This window comes from Tyto alba, unplaced genomic scaffold (assembly GCF_018691265.1).
Source record: "Tyto alba isolate M040663 unplaced genomic scaffold, T.alba_DEE_v4.0 Super-Scaffold_16, whole genome shotgun sequence".
Classification (NCBI taxonomy): domain Eukaryota; kingdom Metazoa; phylum Chordata; class Aves; order Strigiformes; family Tytonidae; genus Tyto; species Tyto alba.
Genome location: NW_024881278.1, coordinates 9,374,443 through 9,395,388, shown reverse-complemented (window position 1 = coordinate 9,395,388; position 20,946 = coordinate 9,374,443). Strand labels below are relative to the sequence as shown.

The following is a 20,946-nucleotide window of genomic DNA, read 5'->3' as shown; positions in this document are numbered from 1 at the left end:
GGCGGCTCGGGAGCTTCTCACCGGGAGACGGAGGCCAGGCCCCAGCATCGGCCCCGACGTCGGCCCCGCGCGCAGCCGGCAGCTTCCAGAGTCTAATGTCAGGAGGAGAGAATCCCTCAGGCACAGCGCTCTGCTTGGCTTCACGAAGTAAAGCTATTAATACGCACTGCACTTGACCATAACCGTCTCTGTGAGTTTTGGAGATGTCGTACAGGAAGGATGCTAAAAATTGCTCAAGTTGTTTTGCTTTGGGGACTTTTCCACAGGCTTTGATTATGCTAACAAACTTAAGAGGCTCTCTCTTTTGGAGACAAAACCAAGAATGCACACATTCAGTTGGTCTATCCTGTTCCAAACCAGGTCTGCGCTGGTTGATTTGGTTGCAAATCATAAGCACACCTTGCTGAAACTGTCAATATAGGAAGTGCTTATCAAATCATATATGGCACAGATAATGGCATTTCAATGTACCTTTTGCTTCTGCTTAGAACAAACAGCTTGCAGAACATTCTTGCACAACACACACGTGTCAAAACAAGGTATTTCAGGTTTTACACACAATGCAAAGCTATGATATACTACAGTATTTAATGCACAACAATAGGAAAAGTTCCTAAAAAATACTCATGCAGTTTTTGTGCCACGGGATAGGTAATGGCTATTTCGTAGAAATAGATCCAACTGGCTCCATTGGAGCAGCAGTATAAATATTCAAAATAGAAGTAATAATAGGCCCTGATGTGAAACTTCTTTTTTTTTTTTTTTTCTTCCCCAAATCTCTCCCTTCTGTCAGCAAGGAAACACTCTGCTTAAGAGCAACTGCATCTTGCTACAAGATTATAGCTGTGTGTTTGTGGGGTGGATTTTAGTGAGATGTGCCGCATTGTTGCTAACATTGTTTGATTTAAGGAAGTATTTTAGGCATTTTAGTGGTTATCATTATTATTAATCTCATTAACAACAGCAAAAAAAAAAAAGAAACAACATCAACAACAACAACAACAAAAAAAAAACAACAACAGGAAAGTACAGTGGGCTTCCTAATGCAGGGAGACTTCCAGTGGGCATAGTTATGAGAAGGCTGCTCAAACAACAGGCTGCATAGCTCAACAAGTAGCAACACAATTGTTTTCCAGAATGCAAAACCGACGACTCAGTCATGTCATTGACTCTCTCTACTGCCTGTCCCTGGACTCTTCCTCTTCTTGCCAGGGAGCCTCAAGCACACTTTGTTCACTGAGGCCAGCGGTATATGGCTTTTTCCACTGGAGTTCCTCAACACGAACAGTGCAACAGCTCCCAGTGCCTCCACACATTTAGTGTAACAAAGAAAGAAAATCAGGCGCTGAGCTGAACGGAAACTGCAGGGTGTCAATATTTTGATTTACAACATTTTACCTAAAGAAAATTAAACCAAAAAAATTACTTCCAAAAGTGCAAATGAAATAAAAATAGGCGTTCTGTCTGTGAACGGGGCTCTCTTTTTTAAGTTGGAGGGTTTTTTTTTTCCTGCTGTCGTTTAGGGTTTGGTGTAGTTCTGTTTGGTTTTTTTTTTTTTTTTTCTTTTTCTTTTTTTCTTTTTTTTTCCTTCCTTTCTTTTACATAGGGTTTGCTGTGCCTTTACTACCAATATTTGCCACTGTTTGTACCATAGACAAAAACATTCACCTAGCTGGTAGTATCTTAATACATTTCATAGTAGAACATATACAAGAAAGAGGAAAAAACATACCAAATGAATCAGAAGTGATCAGTGCTTAAAGTAAATACAAGAGCCAGCACTGGCAAAAATCCACAGTATCAATACATACAAATAAAGCTGTGATGGTGTTTCTCATGGGGTGGAATCTGCCTGCATATTAATACAGAATTATACAAAATCTAGCAGGGATATTGGAACAATGAACAGCTAAACTTTCACAATAACTTAAGATCTGTGAGTGAGTCTGCATTGAAGATATTCCACATTTTAAAAAGTGCCATCTCTCTCTGTGTCTTCCTCCCTCCCAAAGGAGGGGTGATGAATCCACATGATCTGTTATCAGGTAAGTTCAACTGCTTAAGAAGACAATATCTGGCCAGGTCCAGTGTATTTGTTAAAGAATGGCAAATTATGACTTCAGTAACTATGTCTGTGCAAAATATGCCTCTTTCCTTTTAAAGAAACCAGTGTCTGTAACTCAATTAGAAAAGTTCCGACACGTACTTATGTCCTTCTCAGAATGAATAAGACATGAACTATTGAATCCCCCCAAAACACAAAATCTGATGAAGCAGAGAAAGTTCCGACCTTCCAATTCCACGTGCAGACCATTAAAAACCAGGACACCTCCTTGGTAGCCCTCCTGGGCTGGCGATCAAACTATTGCTTGAAAATACCATAAACACCCTAGTAATAAAACTCCAACATTAGTAGTAGAATGGTAGCAGTGTTTACCCTTTGAATCCATGTTTACCTGGCACTGCTCATCACACCTGTACATTATTTATGGTAAAAAGTCTGTTGCCTTGACAATCTTCTTTTAATACGCAGTAAATCCATGCCGAGTACCTTGAACTGCATTCCCATATTACACTGCCCTGTGACCTTTGGATTGTTACAGGAGACCCAGCACTCAGAAGGAGAAGATGCAAGAGAGGACGTTGATCTCTGGCAATTCAAAAATAAACAACAAAACCCCCCCCCAAAACAAAAAATTAAAAAAAACCCAAAAAACACCCAACCAAAATAACAACCAAAAAGTTCCCATGAATCTCCTTGAAAATCAGCCCCTGTATGATGTACCCTCTTCTGCATTGTAGCAATAGTCTTAAGTCATAAATTAGATTAGTCTTCCATCAAATAACTTAAAAAAAAGAAGGAATTATAGCAGACCAGTTTTGCCTGGCTTGATGCCAGTTAGCAGCCAGTTCATCTAGAGTCCCAGACACACTGTTCAAAAACTGAGCTAGGAAATCACATGAATGTTGAAAAAAATAATCTTCACATCGATGCAGGATTTTTCCAGGTTGTGGGGGGTCAGGGAGAGGGCAGACCTAGATGGGGCCATGGGTCCTATGAACAGTGAGCAGGATATATGTCACGACTTGGAGGTGCACCGCATTCAGGAGATGCCAGCCGTGGTTTGTATTGCACAGGTAAGAAGGAAGATCCTCCCGACAGTCTGCCACCTGCATTAGTGATCTCTGCACATTGGCAAGTTCACAAAAGTGAAAACATTGAATTCTGTCATGATGGAGAAACACAGGAAGATGCCGTAAAGGGAAAGGCACACACACCCTAGCTTCTTATCCAGTTTCCATTTGTTCATGTGGACGCCAAAAACCTACAATAAACACAGAGTAAGCCACCATAGCAGGAACATTTAGAATAAAGTGATTAATCCCCTTCTCAGTTACAGGAGCATGATGATGACCATCCCCTTACTGATCATGGTCACCTGGAAGGAATCACAATGCAAGTACTGCAACAAGTGAGCTGAAGACCACAGCTGAAGTAAATCAGAGTAGCCGCCTTGCAGTCATTGAAGCCACACTGACTTACATCACCTTGAGTCCTGACCCAAGGGCCTTAAGTTTCTGCAATAGATTTAATTTTGGCAAGAATAATCCCATTTAATTTGATCAGAAACATTTTCAAAGGCCAGATTCCTTTTTCTTCACTCAAAACGCTTCACGTGCTCCTCTGCTTCTCAATTTAGAGCCACACAGTCTAAGGCTGTACTTGACATTGCTTAGTCTGCTCTCACACAAACCTCTTAAAAGATTAAAGTCTTGTGTGGGGGGGAATTATGTTCGTGTGCAATGCACAGGAGGACTTCCTATAGCAGCTGGTCTCAAGTTTTGGAAGATGTCACCTCAATCCTCTTCTCCCTAACATTTCTAGTCTGCTATGCTGGACTTGGACAGGTCAGGGAATGCAAGGCACCGACTTCAACAGAAAGTGTCACGTCCTGGCACTATTTGTTGTCTGTGTTGTATTTCAGAACGTTCCTACAGAAGGCCAGAGTAAACCATACAGCATTTTGTCTACTTGTCCAACAGGAGAATGGACCTCATCATATATCAAGGGATCTGCTTCAACTCTAGCATGAAAAATAACTACTGGATCTCTCAGGCTCCTCCCATATACAAATATGAAAGCCATCTTCTGACAGCAATAGCTTCTGCAAAGTGCCAGATTAAGGTCTTGGGAAGTTTACAATAGGAGTGGCCATTCCTATACCTTAAAAACAGACTTTGCAACCACTATTACAGCTGGAGGTGAGAAAGGAACAGGTGAAGGAAACGTGTATAAAAATCACTCTTTTGGAAATGAAGAACAAAAGACTATATACATACTGTGACAAAAACAGATGCCAGCAGGAGACCAACAGAATAGATAAGTCCTCTGCTGTTTAACCGAATCTGTAAAAGAAGGAAGTTTTATAAAACCACGTCACAATTTCAAGCAACAATATTTCTCTCTGCTGATAATTCTGTTATCCTAAACTGTGGAGTTGCTAAACACTGGCTTGCAAGCTGTAAATACCAAGTTGAACCACAATATCACAGATCATTTTGCCTACTCCCTATTGCCAAAGAAAGAGGAGTATTATTAAGAGTAGAGTCCTAAGGACCTGGCAGCATTTCCACCCCCCACACTAGCTTTGTCATCCCTCATACTCCTATATCATGAAATTTTCTTTTTGGCAATTAAATCCTATATGAGTCCTGTAAGAGCAAATGAGGGAAATGAAATTTTGCATTCAGTCACCAATTAATGCTTCACAGTGGGGGAAAAAGGACACACACAAACACGTAATTTCTTCCCTACTCTTAGCTCATCTTGAAGGAAACAAGTCAGTAATCTCTTGGCGTGAACCTCAGCTGCTGAAAATCATTGATATCAATGCATCAAGGCACATTAGCATAGGCAGAACATTTTTTGGCACTGAGGCAAATAAGACAAGGAGACGACTTATTCTCTGCAGGGCTGTGTAGAGATATCATCACTAAGGTACCCAGACACATCACAGGCTCTGGTGTAGCCATCTCCATGTCAGAGCCACAATTACATCCACTGTGCAAGTGGAGAACCGAGATACAGGTCCTCAAAGCTGTGGAACTATTTCACTGCCATTTTTAGAGGCTTTGGAGTCTAACCAAAGACACTCACCTGCATCTTCGAGCCCTAAATACGTTTAAAAACATGACTTCGTGTGACATAAACCTAAAGCTACACAGAAAGGCTAGAGGGACTAAAGCCACCTACTCCAATCCTGTTCCTCAGTTAGGATCACACTTCTCAGTTTCCCATTCTTCTCTTGAGCTTAATCATTGTCCCTTTGGGCATTTTTATATGACCTTCTCAAACAGTATCACCTGCAATATTGTCAAGGGAGCACTCAGGTGGAGTCTTTCAAGGCATTTCTGCAGGGGCTACTGTGTGAGAAAGATTTCCTTCTAGGGAAGGTCAGCTTCTTCAAGGAAGCAACAGGGAGGCTGGAAGCTGCGGGGTGGGTGTCATGGGTGACTGAACTGTAAGTCCTTAGATCACCTAATGCCAGTTATTATCTTAAGGACACTATAAGGTAACACAGCCCATTGTATTCCTCCCTGCACCTTCTGTGGAATGAAACATGAAGTTGAGTTTCAACTGACAGTCACGAAAACTGATTACTATTTAAAGTAGCAACCAACTATTTAAGTTCCCTGGCAGAGATCAACCTTAGCAAGAAATTATGTACAAGTATTTTTCAAGATTGCTTTAGGAAAGGACATTGCTATTGTTTGTCTAGTAGACTTTGATTTTGTGCAGCGCGGGTATATTTTCAGTCACACCACTCTGCTGCTGAGGTGAAACAGCAAAACTAAATGCACTGATCTTTCTTGAATGGGCTGGTATCCAATTCTTAATTCTTCAGCTTGCTCTACATTTGTATACAAGGAGAAGAAAAAGCATTAGTCCATTCCTGCAAAATAGTTCCAGGAACGAAAGTTCATCCACCTCAAACAACACATCTTTTTCTAACAGCTGGATTTATTGCTTGTCTTTTAAACTGTTTTTAGTCCAATAAACAATTCAAACTAAACTTCTATACTACAGTATTATTTTCTCAACTATCAACACAGAAAATAATGGTACATGGTGTATCACTGGCTACTTTTCAGTGCTTGCATCCTTCCAGTTAGACTTTAGAGAAGTCCATTTGCAAGAGAAGTGGGTATTGCTAATTTGATGACAAGCAGCACTACAGTTTTATGAACGCAAGACTGCTGAGGCACTTGTATCATTTTGCATCACAGTCGGGAAAAATTTTGCACCCAAATATTGCTCTCAAATACAGAGTAATGATTTAGTTTCATTCCCCAAGGACAACTGAGAGGAGAGTCTGACATCCAGAGTCAAGGAAAGGATAATTGGTTCTGACATTTTGCAAACCTGAGCCTGCAATGAACTCCACACACCCAGGATCCTCTGTGCAAATCCATGTCGGAGATAAGTTCAAACATGCTGCAAAAAGACAGTCCTGGGAGGATTTATCTCTTCTGCATGTGCTCAAGATTCAGCATGACAACATGCTGCTGTACTTCTAATAAACCGTGATAAGCATAAATAGGTCTTGCACAGCTACTATACACTGGAATTGTTACAGCATGTGTACTCACAAGCATCCCACCAATCTGCAGAGTTCTGTTGCTGTCTGAGATTTGCTGTTATCTTCACGTATGTTAAAATACTGGCTTACACAAATAGCACATATTCCTCGTTTACGGTTTTTGCCATCATAAAAAAGGCTACAGCCATGATGAACATTAGTTCTTAAAGGTATTACAGGATATCTTTAAGACATAAGCTGTAAGCATATGTATGCACAGCAGGACCATTCTATTTCCATGGCCATTACATGTAAAATACAATAGTCTCACTAGGCTGACTGTCCAAAGAAATGAAGGATTTGGATTGCTTCAGAGTGTGAAGGCCAACTTTGGGACTGTCTGAATAACTGAAGGTGAAAAATGTAATGATCCCACTGTTAATGTAAACTGCAGGTTGTAAGTGGCAGACAGGAGGAAATGTATTCTTGCAGCTATGCAAGAAGTCTCTAAGGCCACTGCAGCTTCTATTACCAGTCCCAAGCAATCCTCAAAGTTTTGCTTAAACAAGAGCTGCTCTTGGGATGAGAGACAATGTCAAGTTCTGACCCAGAAGACCTTTTTCTCTGATACTCTACAGCACATTTCCTGTTACACTAAGGAGCCAGGACAAGCTAATCTGGGGGCTCTGTGCACACATTACTGCTCTCTGCAGAGATGGACCGGTACACTGTGCTTCATTCACTCCCAGGCATCCACTTCTCTTCTCCTGCTTTCACTAATCTGAATGGTCCATACATGACAGCTAACCTGGATTTCCATGTTAGTTGATCTAAAATGCAAAAAACCCCACTAAACTAATTTTGTGTAACTAAAATACAAATTTAAAGTCACTTTTCCCTGCTACTCCAAATGAGCAGCAGCTGGCTAGGAAAGGCAGATACTATTTTACAATAAATTCCTGTCTGGATTTTCATCAGGAATTCTGTTTGGCCAGTGCCAATATCTGTAAAAACTGTCAGTATGAAATACATCAATCGGAAAGAAATCTACAGGAAAAGGAAGCAAATGAAGCAGCTGGAATTATTTTTGCATGGAAAATGTCTGAATTCAACTTAAAGTGCAGACGCTGCTTCTCAGTTACATCATTAGCCTCCATAAAACCAGCAGATGTTTGGAAAGAAGACCATTCCAAAGGCCCCTGTGTCTAATTTGCTGAGGACAGTGCTTCCAAAGAGAGGTGTTTGGGGCTGCTTTCTTTGGACTGTAAGCCTAGCTGTAAGGCTCCTCTTTGGAGGTCACTGAGGAGAATAAAAGTTGCTATTAAGGATTAATCAAAAGTAGAACGTGTATGCTAATTATTTACAATAGATTTACGAATTCAACAGTAACACGTCACGCTGATCACACACAGGCAAAGCAAACGTGGCGACCCCCTTCAGCAGCATGAGCACCAATTTTCCCTTGCACTGGTATTGCATTAAAACACTTGAATTTCACTGTAGGTTAACAGTTCTCAACCCCAACTTAACTATCAATGTTCCTGGCCTGGGATCTAGCCCGGTTCCCACTGTTTGGCAGTGTAATGAGCTATTAATTAACCTAAATAACAAGAACTTTCCTTTATGAGGCTTGACTATTCCCATAAAAAGAAAGGATTATTTGGGAGGGGTGAAAGGGTGTTTTCTAATGCAGGTTTCACTTTTCAGTGCTTTTTGCTGTGCAAAAGATTGGACCATTTATTAGTGTCATCACCTAATACCTCATTGCCACAGGACAGCAGGATTAAAACCCTTCCATGTACATAGCAAAGGGTGGTTTCCTTGGGCGAGCAAATGCTAGCCGTGGAATGCACTTTGTCAGGAAGCTCATTTGGCTGAACTGGATACATATCACAGATGGGCTTTCTGGAAGGAAAAGTACAGCTCTTCAGGTAAAAAGCCTTGTTGGTGAGCTCAAAGCACTACAAAAGCTGTGTAGAATTCCAGATGTTTCCACTGTGGCCCAGGAGGTGATGCATGCACGGCATCTCCCTGCCATGCCATGAAGCAGGCAGATAAGGACAGAAGAAGACAAAGACAACAGGTGAGAAGGGCTATAAGACAATGAGAAGTGAATGAAAAACAACAGAAAGACAGCTGGAACAAACCAATGTTGATGTAAGCTTGTCCCCAAAGCAGATTTGCCCTGGGACGGCTGGGAGATGGATTCCATGAAAAGGTGCTGGATGTAATTTCAGATGCACTGGATTTGCAGCATACATGCTGTGGAGTTACTCTGTGTGCACACAAATAGTCCAGTCAATTTGGCTTGCTGCTTACGCACAGAGCAGCTCTGCATGGTGTGTGCAGGCAGTCCAGCTACATACAATGCATTGCTGTTCTGGCACACGCAGTAAGTCTGACCTCACTAGACTTTTGCACATGTGGAGAATGGCGTATGTTCAGGCGTCGTGCCCAGGGTCTCTGAGTTATTTAAGACAGCCCTGGAGCAAGCTGATTTACACCCACAAGCAACCTCTCTCACTGTAGATACAACTCCTGTTTAAGCCTGTTGCCCAGATACCTCTTACTGCAAAGGTTTCTTGGACTAATACAGTGCTTTGAGATTCTTGCAGACTTTATATCTCACACTGAGAAGAGAATGAAAGCTGTCTGGGTGTGTTCAGGTCCAAAATGCAATGGTAGTCTGGTCTTTGGAGGATGATTTTTGCTAAATATTCTCACTCCAACAAAGAAAGGTCTCCTCGGAGCTAGTAAAACCCACTGCCAAGCATTTGGGGGGGCTTCAGCCTGAGGATTTGGAGAGATGTTCTCCAGTAAACCTTGCACTGGTGGTTTAAGGGGTTTCCAGTGTCAGATCAGCCAGCAGTGACTTCCCTGACACACAGGGCACATTAGAGCACTCCCCATCTACCATAGCTGAGGGAGGTATGCTTGAGCAAACAGGCCACACTGTCTGGGGCATGCACACATATTCCCTTCCATCAAATCTGCTACTGAGCACTGTGGTGTTTAATTCTCACATTAAGAGCAACCAAAGGACCACTACCAAAACTCTTGGCTAGCCTATGTCTAGCTCTGGCAATGGTTCTCTGAAAATACAACCGAAACACCCCAATATTAATGAAAATAAGAACGTTTAATTCTAGCGAACACTGCTATTACATACATATCACCAAGAAAGAGAACATACAGTTTCAAAGGAGACAGGTTCAGATTCGCTGTAAGTCTGTTGCAACTCTGTACAGTATTGCACTAACTAGTGGACAGCAGGGGTTGTTCATCGGAACAAAAAGGCAGCTGTAACAGCTTCCTCCTGTTTTATCCTACCTGCTAACGCTAGATGTTTTCCTACAATCCCCTCCCAGTTGGGCCCAAGTCTACATTATAGCCATTCTGGCCATGGCTAGAATCACAAAAGCTACACAAGTAGGTGTGCTGCTTTTTTTAATCTTTTCTCCAGCTTTGGTAGCCTTTCAGCATTTTCTAATCTAATACCCACTTACCTATTTCAGAAAGTAATCACACAGAACCATGAATTGTTTTACACAGTATTGCTCGGTGGTTCTGAGATAGTTAAATCCGAGCTCGGATGAATAACCACTGTTCACTTATTTCTCATTTCTCTCATTTTAGTTCTCCACTTGCCTAAACGATCCTTTCTTTTTCTGCATTTGATTTTGGACTACCTGCTGCTGTTCCACAAATTTCCCATAAGTCTACAGCTCTGGAAATACAGTTTTAACTGACAAACTATTCCCACTTCTCTGATTATCACCATAGCCTGCCCTATTTCTTATTGTAACTTCTAACTGTGAGCACAGGAGCTCAGAAGATTCTGAAGTTTGGTACAAAATCTTAAGAAAAATGCATCCTTGATGTGTCAAAATAGGGTAGAAAACAGTCAAGAAGGCTTCTCATGAGACAAGTGGCATTTCCTGCAAGAGGCAATGGAATAGGTTTTCTCAGGGTATGTGAGTGTGTGCAAAGTTTAGGCAAAACAAGGCTAGCAAAACATTCAAAACTCACAGTAAGCAAGGAAATCATTTCAGTTTTTAGCAAAGAGCAGAAAAAGGGCCTCAGCTGGAGGGTTAGTTAACCCTTCCTAATTATAAAGGAAAAGCTTAGTTCCCTGGTCATGTAAGAATAGAAATGTTTCTTCCCCAGGAGAGAACTGTCTGCAGATGAAGCACCCCCTCATACTGCAAAGAGGAAAAATCAACATTCTCAAACTCTCCTTTGAGGTTTGGCTTGTATCTAGCAGCTAAAGCAAGTCATAAGAACGCTCTATTTCAACTGATCACACATGAAAGGTCTGCAAGTTCAAAATCTACTCTGAATTTGAATGCAGGCTATCTCCCTGCTTCTTGTGTAGCAAATACAAAGACGCTGCCACCATCTCCAGCTATTCCCACACAGCTCCTGCAGGCAATAAGTAATGAAGGCTGAAGCTGAACTGCAAAGGAAAAACAATGGAAATAAAAGTGATTCCATTCTTCAGTTCTTTTCTGGCAGTTGCTGAAGGGAAAACAAGGAGCTGTTGCCAAAATCCTGGTGTTGCTCCAGGGACCAAATATGAGAGAAATTACCTCATTCAGAAATATTAGGACTCTGTTATGTTTCCAGTCCCTTGGCTGAAAAGCTGCCGGTCCTCTGTCTGTTTGGGGATCCTTTTCCTGCAGTGTCCCTGCCTGGCAGTGGTAGTTCGGTGTAAATCCTGCATTCCCCAGGTCTTGCCACGAGACAGCGGTCTCAACAACCTGGAACTTTGGACATGTGCTGCATTCCTGCATGTTTCAGTGGAATTTCCTTCTTGGACCTTTTTTGAGACTCATAAGAAAGCATCCTTGGTTTACTCTGTATCACACAATTCATTTTGCAGAGGGTACACACCGTGGAGTACACAAAATGGAGTGCTACAAATAGACACTCAAGGTATCAAGCAAGAACTGCAGGGTTATGGTTGGAGAGAATTCCTGTATTGTTAGGAGCTTTGGAAGGGACTGGACACTTTTATTCTAGACACTTTTTGTTCTGCTACAGTATAATTATCCCAGTCACCCTGTCATGACACCTGGGAGCAAATGCACTCAATACATCCAAACTATTCCAGGAAGCTGGAGGGACTAGTCAGTAGCTTCAGCACGCACCTACTGCTATACCCATGCATAGGTTTTTGGGATCAGTCAATAAATTACTCCATTAATACCTGCCAAGCTGCATACTGCTGCTGCAGTGATACCAGAAGATCACACTGCAGATGCTAATGTGACAACTGGAAAGTCTGGCACCCCAGAGCAGTAGGAGGAGTGACATCTACAGAAGTGAAAGGTGATGTTGTGGGAAGCAGGGACGCCTACAGACACTCAGAGTCACCACCTGGTTGCTGTCCCTCGACCTGATGTTTGCCACCATGACTGAGAGATCCACTGAACCTATTCTCCCCCTTCCCTCTGAGGATTTAAGGTGGTCTATATGCAGTTGCTTGGGCCAGAATGGGACAGCGAGCAGATACACAGATGTTGGCTGTGAGGAAATGAAGGCCCACTTTGTCCTAATGTCGTAAGAGTCATCATAATGCTTTGGGATTAAAACAGTGAATGGCAAACTGGTCATCGAGTAGAAAAGCAGTGATGCTTCCTGTCTTGATGTGTGTTTCTAGAGTGCCCATTTCATTCTGGATCCTCCAGTGTCTAACAAGGCTTGAGCTGGGGTTACTCCTTCTTTCTCTAGCTGCCTGATTGCATGAAAGGAATGTAATGTCTCTAAAGCTTCTAATTTACTGTCAAATTTGCTGAAACTGGCTGAAGTTATCAGGTAGAGGAGTGATGGACAGGCATATGATTATCATCCCAAATGCTGACGTGAACAAATGAACCTGGCTAAAATTCATGTTCTCTAAAATACTCCTGGCTGATGTCTAGTTTACAGCTTCATGTCCAAAAGAAGATTCCAGGGGGAAAAGATTAGATGGAAGACATGGAACAAATGTCCTTCCACTCTGGGTTTGCCAGGGCCACTGGGGATGGATGCTTACATTATTAGAGTCAGCATCTCCAAGACTTGGAGCTGGAAGAGATAAGAAAGTGAACTCTTTCAAAGGTCTCTCTAGGAGCAGAGGGATGCTGCTTTTTCTTTGCAAGTCCTGCTGTCCTGCTAGATCAGCTATGGTTGATAACAGAAGGCCAGAGCTGGAGCAGGAGGGTGGCCAAGTGACCTGTGAGTAGTGGAAATGGAAGCTCCAGTAGGAAGCACAGAGGAAAGCGGAGTTAGTGCCTGGATATTAATGGGTGTCCAGAAATAACAAGGACTCTTAAAATAATATAGTTGGGTTAGAGACTAGACATTGTAGAAACAGAGGGAATCAGATGTGGAAGCTGTTTGACCTTGACTAAATCTGCATTTTGATGTGAGAAGCATCAGTGGCCTGGCCCAAACTAAGAACTATGGAACTGACTACTGAGTTGAAGACAAAGGGTGAGGGCAGAGGAGGACCTTTTATTCTCTGCACCAACACTGACATTTTCCTGGAGAAGCAGGAAATGGAGCATTCTCTGGTTTGGGTTTGGACTGACTTCAGGCAGCACTGGAAGGAAGAAAATAAAAATCCAGTATTGCACGTTGATGACCACACTGAGACAGACCTGGTTCATGGTAAGATACACAAAGGAGAGTCAAGGTGAATGATATCAGAGCCCAGTGCCTCGAAGCATACAATGGTTTTGTAAAGCACTGCCTGGTGTGCCAGCCTCTTACATCACATCATGTGGGTGCGGTCCCGCTGATCAGACTGGGGCTGTGACTGCCCTGAAGTGTCCACTTGCAGTGTACTCACATTCTACAGGAAAATGTTTCATCTGAAGCAGGAAAACAGAAAAGGGAAACTTCCTTCTCTGTAACAGGAAACAAATGCTTCCGAGATCCAGCCTGAGAAGCATAAGATGGTTTTCCATTCCTTCTTTGTAACAACAAAGGAAGAATAAAATAACAGTAAGCTGAAACATCCATCAACAATGGGCTTGGGAAAGGGGCAGTGAGAAGCAGAAGAGGCACTTAATCAAACCGATTGCTATTTAGCAACTCAGCACCAGGATGCATCTCAAGAGATTCACAGCCTATTTCCAGTTCTGCCACTTACCTATGGTGTGACCTCCAGCAAGTCTATTCATGCCTCTTTGACAGGTCCCCTCTTGCTCTCTTCCTATTAGATCACAAGCTGTATTTTCCTCCCTCAGGCACACTCTCACACAGTGAACTTGTTTAAACTAGAAGTCCTGATTCGGCATGGGGCTTCTTGTGGTTGCTGCCAAGCAGATGACAAAACTAGGTGGTAAGCACGACCTTGTGGGACAATGCTTTCACTATATAGATGTCTCACAACCAGCCACAAGCTTGCAGGCTGCATCTCATTTAAAGCTCTCTGCTTGCCACAAAATCAAAATGCATCATCTGTAAAATGGGCTCTGAAACATGCAACTGCCCTTAGGGAGTTTAAGGGAAGCTCAAACACAACCTCATCCTACCAATGGTGCTACAGCAGCTGAACGCCCCGTTAGTTGTGAGACTGCTCTTCACACTCAGAATGAAACCCCATAAATCTCCTTCTGGTTGGGAGCAGCTGCTTGGTTGGCTACTGTGTGAAGCCACTTTACCGCATGTGGCTGAGAAAGTTCAAAATGTGCATAATCACAGGACACCACGCTGCCACATGCACGTGCACACCGCAGCACAAAGGGAGACAAAGGGAAAGAAAAAAGGAGAAGATCCTCTTCTCCATTTCTGCACGGTAACATGCCAGAACTCTTTACACCAGCGTTAAAAGGGAGCAAATTTTGGCCACAGGGGATTCTGACTCAGGTGGCATGGAACAAGAGATACCTAGGGATCTTACAGGGAGAAAGCCCTAAGTGTTTAGACTTCCAGAAAAATAAGGCTGTAGGGGGTTTCTAGGAGGTTCTTCTGCATTAAAGCCTAACTTTCAAATCATATAGTCTACTTTTTTGGGCTTCCATCAAAGCTGTTGCTGCCTTAACAGCTTGTTTATTAAAATGCATTTCCTCTCCCACAGTCCTCTTATATTAAACATTCTGGGGAGGAAATCATGGTTTTGGTTGGATATGCAAAAGTAATAATGGTCAAGCAAACTCTTTCTGTCTTTTACAAATCTCTCCTGCCTTCTGTACACAAGACAGGGGCAACACGATGGCTTTGAGGAGTTCCTCTGTTGGAGATGCTACAAAGACAAATTTGGATCCTGCCAAATACCAAAGGAGCATTACTAAATCATGACTGTTAGCTCAGAAATTACCTAGTTCTTCTGACTCACAGTCACATTTAGTGGACAAGCAGGTTGGCCTGAGCCTCTGAGTTCCCATGCAGTGAGGCCTTGCTCATGTCAACAGCCCAAGGCTCAGCCCTACAGACCTCAGGAAGCAGGAGCTCCTTGTCTTCTGCCCCTGCTGACCTGGGTGCCAGGCATATCAGCAGGGACCCTGAATAACAAACAGTACCTTGCAGCTCTTAATGCTGTCACCACGCTACACCTGACCCAGCTAACCCTAGCCTTTTCTGACAACTTAGTAATACTTAAATAATTAATTACTAATAATGGGGTGGATGGAAGGGGGGGCTTGTTTTGTTTTGAAGCCCAACTATCCAAGGATTTTGAGAGAAATCCAGGAACTGCAAGTGAAAACTGAGGAAACTCTCTTTGCTAATCGTGGGGCTGTTTCCAGGACTGCCTTTTCTAACCATGTGATCACAGTGTACAATGAAAATTTTGGGTGTGAAAAACAGTAATGACATTGTTATGCTTCCGTGAAAACTGGCTGCTTCTGTCCAGCCACCTGTTTTCATTCTTTTCCATAAAAATATAGATGAGTTACAGATAAGCTGCTCATTAAAGAAAGGGATTTTATTCCTACAGCATTGCTCCCTTTGTCACACCTATATTCAAGAAGAGGGAAGATCCAAGGAACTACAGGCTGGACTGCCTGACCTTGATTCCTGAGAGTGTGATCAAGCAAATAATCCTGGAAACCACTTCTAATCATACAAAGGACAAGAAGGTGATTGCGAGTAGATGTATAGATTTATGAAGTGGAAGTCATGTTTATCGAGTCTGATGGCCTTCTATGATGAGGTGGGCTTGCTGGATGAGGGGAGAGCAAGAGATGTTGTTTATGTTGACTTTAGCAAGGCTTTTGACACTGTCTCTCAAACAGCCTCACAGACAAACAGAAGAAGAACAGACTAAATAAGTAGACAGTGGAGTGGACCAACAACTGGCTGAACCACTGCACTCAAAGTCCAGCTGGAGGCCAGTCACTAGTGGTCTACTCCAGGGGACAGTACTGCTTAACATCTTAATCAATGAACTAGATGATGGGCAGAAGGCATCCTCAGCAAGTTTGCAGCTGAGACAAAACTGGGAGGGCTGGCTGATGCACCAGAGGGTTGTGCTGCCATCCAAAGGGATCCGGACAGGCTGGAGAAATGTGCAGGCAGGAAACTCATGAACATCAACAAAGGGAAATGAAAATCCTGCACCTGGGAAGAAATAACCCCATGTATCAGTACATGCTGGGGCTGACTAGCTGCAAAGCAGCTTGGCAGAAAAAGACCTGTTCATCCTGGTGGACACCAAGCTGAGGTCCGCAATGCACCCTTGTGGCATGGAGCACCAACAGCATTCTGGTCTGCACTAGGAGAAGCTTTGCCAGCAGGTAGAGGGAGGTGACCTTTCTCTACTCAGCACTCCTGAGATACATCCTGGAGTGCTTGGACTAGTTCTGGGCTACTCAATACAAGGAAGATACAGACTCCCTGAGGCAAGTCCAGTGAAGGGCCACAAGGATGATTTAAGGGACTGCAGCATCTGACATACAAAGACAGGCTGAAAGAGCTGGGACAGTTCAGCCTGGAGAAGATAAGATTCAGAGGTATCTTATTGATATGTATAAATACCTGATGGGAGAGAATAGAGAAGGTGCAGCCAGAATTCTGAGTGGTATCCACTGAAAGGACAAGAGGCAACACACAACATTTTAAATACTGAAATTCCATTTAAACATAAGAATGATTTCTTTTACTGTGAGAGTGGTCAAATACCAGAACAGGCTGCTGAGAGCAGCTGTTAAGTCTCCAATGCTTGGAGGTATTCAAGACCCAACTGGACATGTTCCTAAGCATCCTGCTCTAGATGACCCTGCTTTGAGCAAAGGGTTGGGGACCAGATGATCTCCAGCAATACTTGCCAACTTCAACAGTTCTGTGATTCTCCAATCTTTTAACTGCATTCACTCAGTGACTGTAAACAAGAATCTTTCCTCCGTTCTACACTGCTGTCTGAGGGGTGTCCAGCTAACAACAACAGCAATGGTGATTTCCCTCTAGGACTTCATGGCATCTTCTGCTCTTCCTTCTCAGAAGAGAGCTTGCAACAACTTTGGGGGAGGGGGGTGGCTCTTTTATCATTTAGGAAGTTAAGGATTGTTTCATGGGTGTTGAGTAGTTTTTCTCAAACAGGAAAGCTCTGTAATGTTTCCTGATGATGGTCACACTCTGAAATATCCAGTTATTTAACAGCTTCCTTCACCTTCCAGTGTGTTAACAGATGAGTAATGCTATAATTTTTCTTTCCAAAAGCCCTACAGGTCTGCTCTATCCTTTACTTTCCACCTATGTGTCTATCCCCTCTGGCTTATTAAAAACAGGACATTTCCCTTATTTGGAATATATTCAAGTGCATGTAAGTACAGTGTACTCTAGTGAGTTAGCTTATTTCAGCACAGATTGCTGCCTTTAAGAAGGAAACAGAAGTATTTGTCCTCCAAAGGATGGGGAGTGTCCACTGACAATTAGTTGCTACTTCTCCCACACTGTAACAGAGCAAAAATATTTGTTTCTTCAAATCCAATTCACAGAATTTTGGACATTAATATTTTTTATAAAAGCTCTATTTAGGAAAAACAAATAAATAAATAAATAATAAAGAATCATGTGAACAAATGTAGGACTTACATATGATCCATAATTCACTGCTAGGGTCTGCAAAGCCCACGGAAGGCCTAGGCCAATTAAAATATCAAAAACATTGCTTCCGATGGAATTGGACACAGCCATATCCCCCATACCTGCAGGAATGGAAACCATGTACTATCAGACACGTCTCAGAAAAGTCTTTCAACTTTTAAACAGAATTAATCTGAGCTAACCCAGACAATTTCAACCGATTAAGGCAAAGAGTTAAGGGAGATCACTCTCACCTCATCCCCGCCCTTTCCCCCTTGCCCTCCTCATCATACAAGACCAGTAGGGTTGAAGGGGCTAAATCCACCTTCTAGGATCATCTGAGAACTTCCCTCAACTAACCCTCCGCTGCTGTGAGGATCCTGGCCACTGGCTGTGCCGGCTGTGACCCGCCAGCACTCTGGTACCATGCTCACTGGGGCTCTTGATGCTTTACTGTAACCATGACATGCAAGTTTCTATACTGGACTGATTTGATTAGGTCTTTGGGAAGTCTATTAAGTAGCTGGTTGTTTCAATTGAGAGCCACTGGTTTTGTTCTCCAAAGCAGTACTGACAACTTTCTTTTTCTCTTAAAACACCTACTGCTGGAGTCACAAGGAGGGGAGAGGGGGTTTTCCTTAAACACAGTAATATCTTCCAGTCCTTATGACTGTGGAGAAAAGCTGCAGAGTGACCTGAAATACCTTTATGCCACGTTCTAAACAATTCTTTACCACTGATATTTAAATTAAGAAAAACATTGTGACTTTTGGGGAAGGCTTAAGTTGACAGTAATGCCAAAACTTGTTCCACACCGCCATTAAGAACCTGTTAGCTGCTTTGCAATAGAACATAATTAATTTCCTTCTTTGTTCTTGTTTTAAATTTCAGCCTCAGGAAAAGGGCTCTGTATGTTTTCACATTCAAGACATATCTGTGCTACCTGAAAAGGAAGAGGACACAAGGAAACGCTCCCAAAGCAGCATGAAATCTCTGTGATGAACCTACCTTGCCTTGCTACGATAAGGCTTGCCATGCAGTCCGGCACACTGGTTCCAGCTGCCAAGAAAGTGATGCCCATGATCACATCTGGAATTCCCAGTGTGTAGCCAATGATTGTTACCTAAGGAGAGGAAATAAACCGTCCATCTGTTTACAAGAATTAAAATCAGAGACCAGCTTGGCCCAATTCTGTAAGATGTTGTGAGACAGATTTTATTGCTCAGTACAAACTCACACTTTTGTTAAAGAAAAGCAGTGACTGGCTTTTTTTGGTATATTCATCACCTCGCAGACGATAGCACTGACCTGCTATGTACCCTCTTTGGCTAGCTGCTTCACACCTTTCATCCACAATTTTCCTGACACTAACCTGGAAAAGAGACAATACAGTAGCCCACTACACTGGTGTGACAGCCTTCTGATCTTGGCTGAAGTTCACAGACATTACTATATACAAATAATGGCTAAGCAGACACTAAAACAGCCCCATGGTTCATTACACTATGAAAATGCTATATGCAGGGCCATATTCCCAAGTGACTGCAAACAATTCCTATTGGCAGAGAGGAGATATCTCCTTCCTTTGCTATGCAGTCTATGATAAATTAGCGCTCTTCAAATTGATGAATATTTTTAAATTTTGGATGCCTTTGTCTAATGATGCTCATTTCCTATTAGTGACATTTAATTGCTCTTCTGAACTCTCTGCAGCAGAATCCAAGAAATGTGAACCATATGTTAGAAGCAGCACAGTGACCCTGGGGGCTCTGGTATCTCAGCTATGTAAAGCTGGGATAGCTTTTTTCTTGAAAAACACCTCATCCTCACAGATGAAAACCAGAAGAAAACAAGTAACTTTCTATCTCCTGTTCAGGGTAACATGGGTTATTGACAACAAAACAAAATAAAAAACCGTATTCTGTAAGTGCTTTGATTAGTTTGCAGGGAGAAGCCTGGCATACTTTTTTGTGTTCAGTACAAGAATGTATTGTGAAGGCAGTGAAGATTTATTCATTGCCTTCCCCCTCCCAGCAGGGAAGCAGTGGCCAGTGCTTTAGCAAGGTATTTCCGTGCTCTTCAGGTCTCATGCAGAGACAGACCATGAATCGTGTACTCCATCAGAAGTGCAGCACCCCAAAGCCAGGCTTCCCTTGTTAGAACCACTCCTGATGCCAATGCCCCATCATTGTCTGATTCTGCTTAAGAGTACATACCACCCCAAAAGAAACACAATCCATGATGCAGTATTACTGTAATCGTAATGAGGACAACTTACACTTTTCACCTACACATATCACGTAATGAGGCCTGCAGCAAGCTAACAGGCTTAATGACCCAGCCAATGCACAAAACTCCCCTGTGAACAGGCCAACCATGCTTAGATTTCCCAGTGTTCATTTTTATTTACCCCTTCCACCTTTAGGATAATGAGGTAGAATTAAGTTCCCATTGACTAGTGTAGTTGTGCAAGAATTTGGATGAATGTCATGCTTTTGTTCACGCTGAATTCAAAGTGTTATCATTCACAACTCTATCTCTCAAGCTTGCTTGCTCCAAGAAAAGGAAAAGCTATTGAGGCCAGATTCCTACTGACATCAGGGCCTCTTTTCACTGCCCTGCACAACCAGGAGGTGTTAAACCGGTGCAAGTGTAATTTTTTCCCATGTTAAAGAATCTGGGTAAAATTCAAGCCTTGAATCAAGTTCAAAGGCCATGGCTACTGGCCCCTAATTTTCTTCTTTGAGTGTAGACAGACCTGACAGAAATGGAAGCAGAATTAAAACTCAGGTATGTAGAACTTTCTACACATTTCTCTAAGCTGACAAAATCCACTTCTGTTGCCTCTCTCAGGCTGTGGCTTCTGTTTTAGTTGGTACATACCATCCACACCATCATGTAGGAGAAAGCTGCAATCCAGAGGGTAGAAGAAGCAAAGGTAACCATGAACCATTTTTCCAAGTGGGGTTTGTTACAGTTGGGCACTGTGAAGTACAGGACAAAACTCAATGGCCACGTGAAGAGCCACTTCAAAATTTCTATCTTGCCAGCTGTAAAACAAACAAAAAAAAGGAAACAATTACAAATCTAGTCTGCTTTAGTCCAGAATGTTATTATTTTGTTTATATTAACAAGAAAGATGCCAGAAACAGCCCAGCTTTGCTGTTATCCAAAAAGATAATGATAAGATGTTCCTTGTTCAGATGGCAGAGATGGGAGGGCAAAGAGGTGCACAGGGAAAGAGTATGAAGTGCCTCCCTCAGAGCTTATTAAGTAATGGGTCAGAGCACACCTGCAACCCTCACAGGGTCAAATTCTAACAGTTACCACATAAAAAACAAGTTCTAGAAAG

General features: G+C 42.6%; 1 protein-coding gene across 4 annotated transcripts in view; it reads right to left on the bottom strand.

Moving 5' to 3' along the window:
• Positions 1-571: 571 nt before the first annotated feature.
• SLC24A3 (solute carrier family 24 member 3) overlaps positions 572-20,946 on the bottom strand; it is a 175,770-nt gene continuing 155,395 nt past the window's right edge. For all 4 annotated transcript variants that reach the window (XM_042789929.1, XM_032989402.2, XM_032989400.2 and 1 more), the window contains exons 13-17: positions 20,478-20,644; positions 18,603-18,717; positions 17,604-17,716; positions 4,342-4,407; positions 572-3,326 (exon numbers count right to left, since the gene is read on the bottom strand). In XM_042789929.1, the coding sequence (XP_042645863.1) occupies positions 3,177-3,326; positions 4,342-4,407; positions 17,604-17,716; positions 18,603-18,717; positions 20,478-20,644 (611 nt within the window). In that variant the 3' untranslated portion in view covers positions 572-3,176. The remainder of the gene's footprint in view (positions 3,327-4,341; positions 4,408-17,603; positions 17,717-18,602; positions 18,718-20,477; positions 20,645-20,946) is intronic.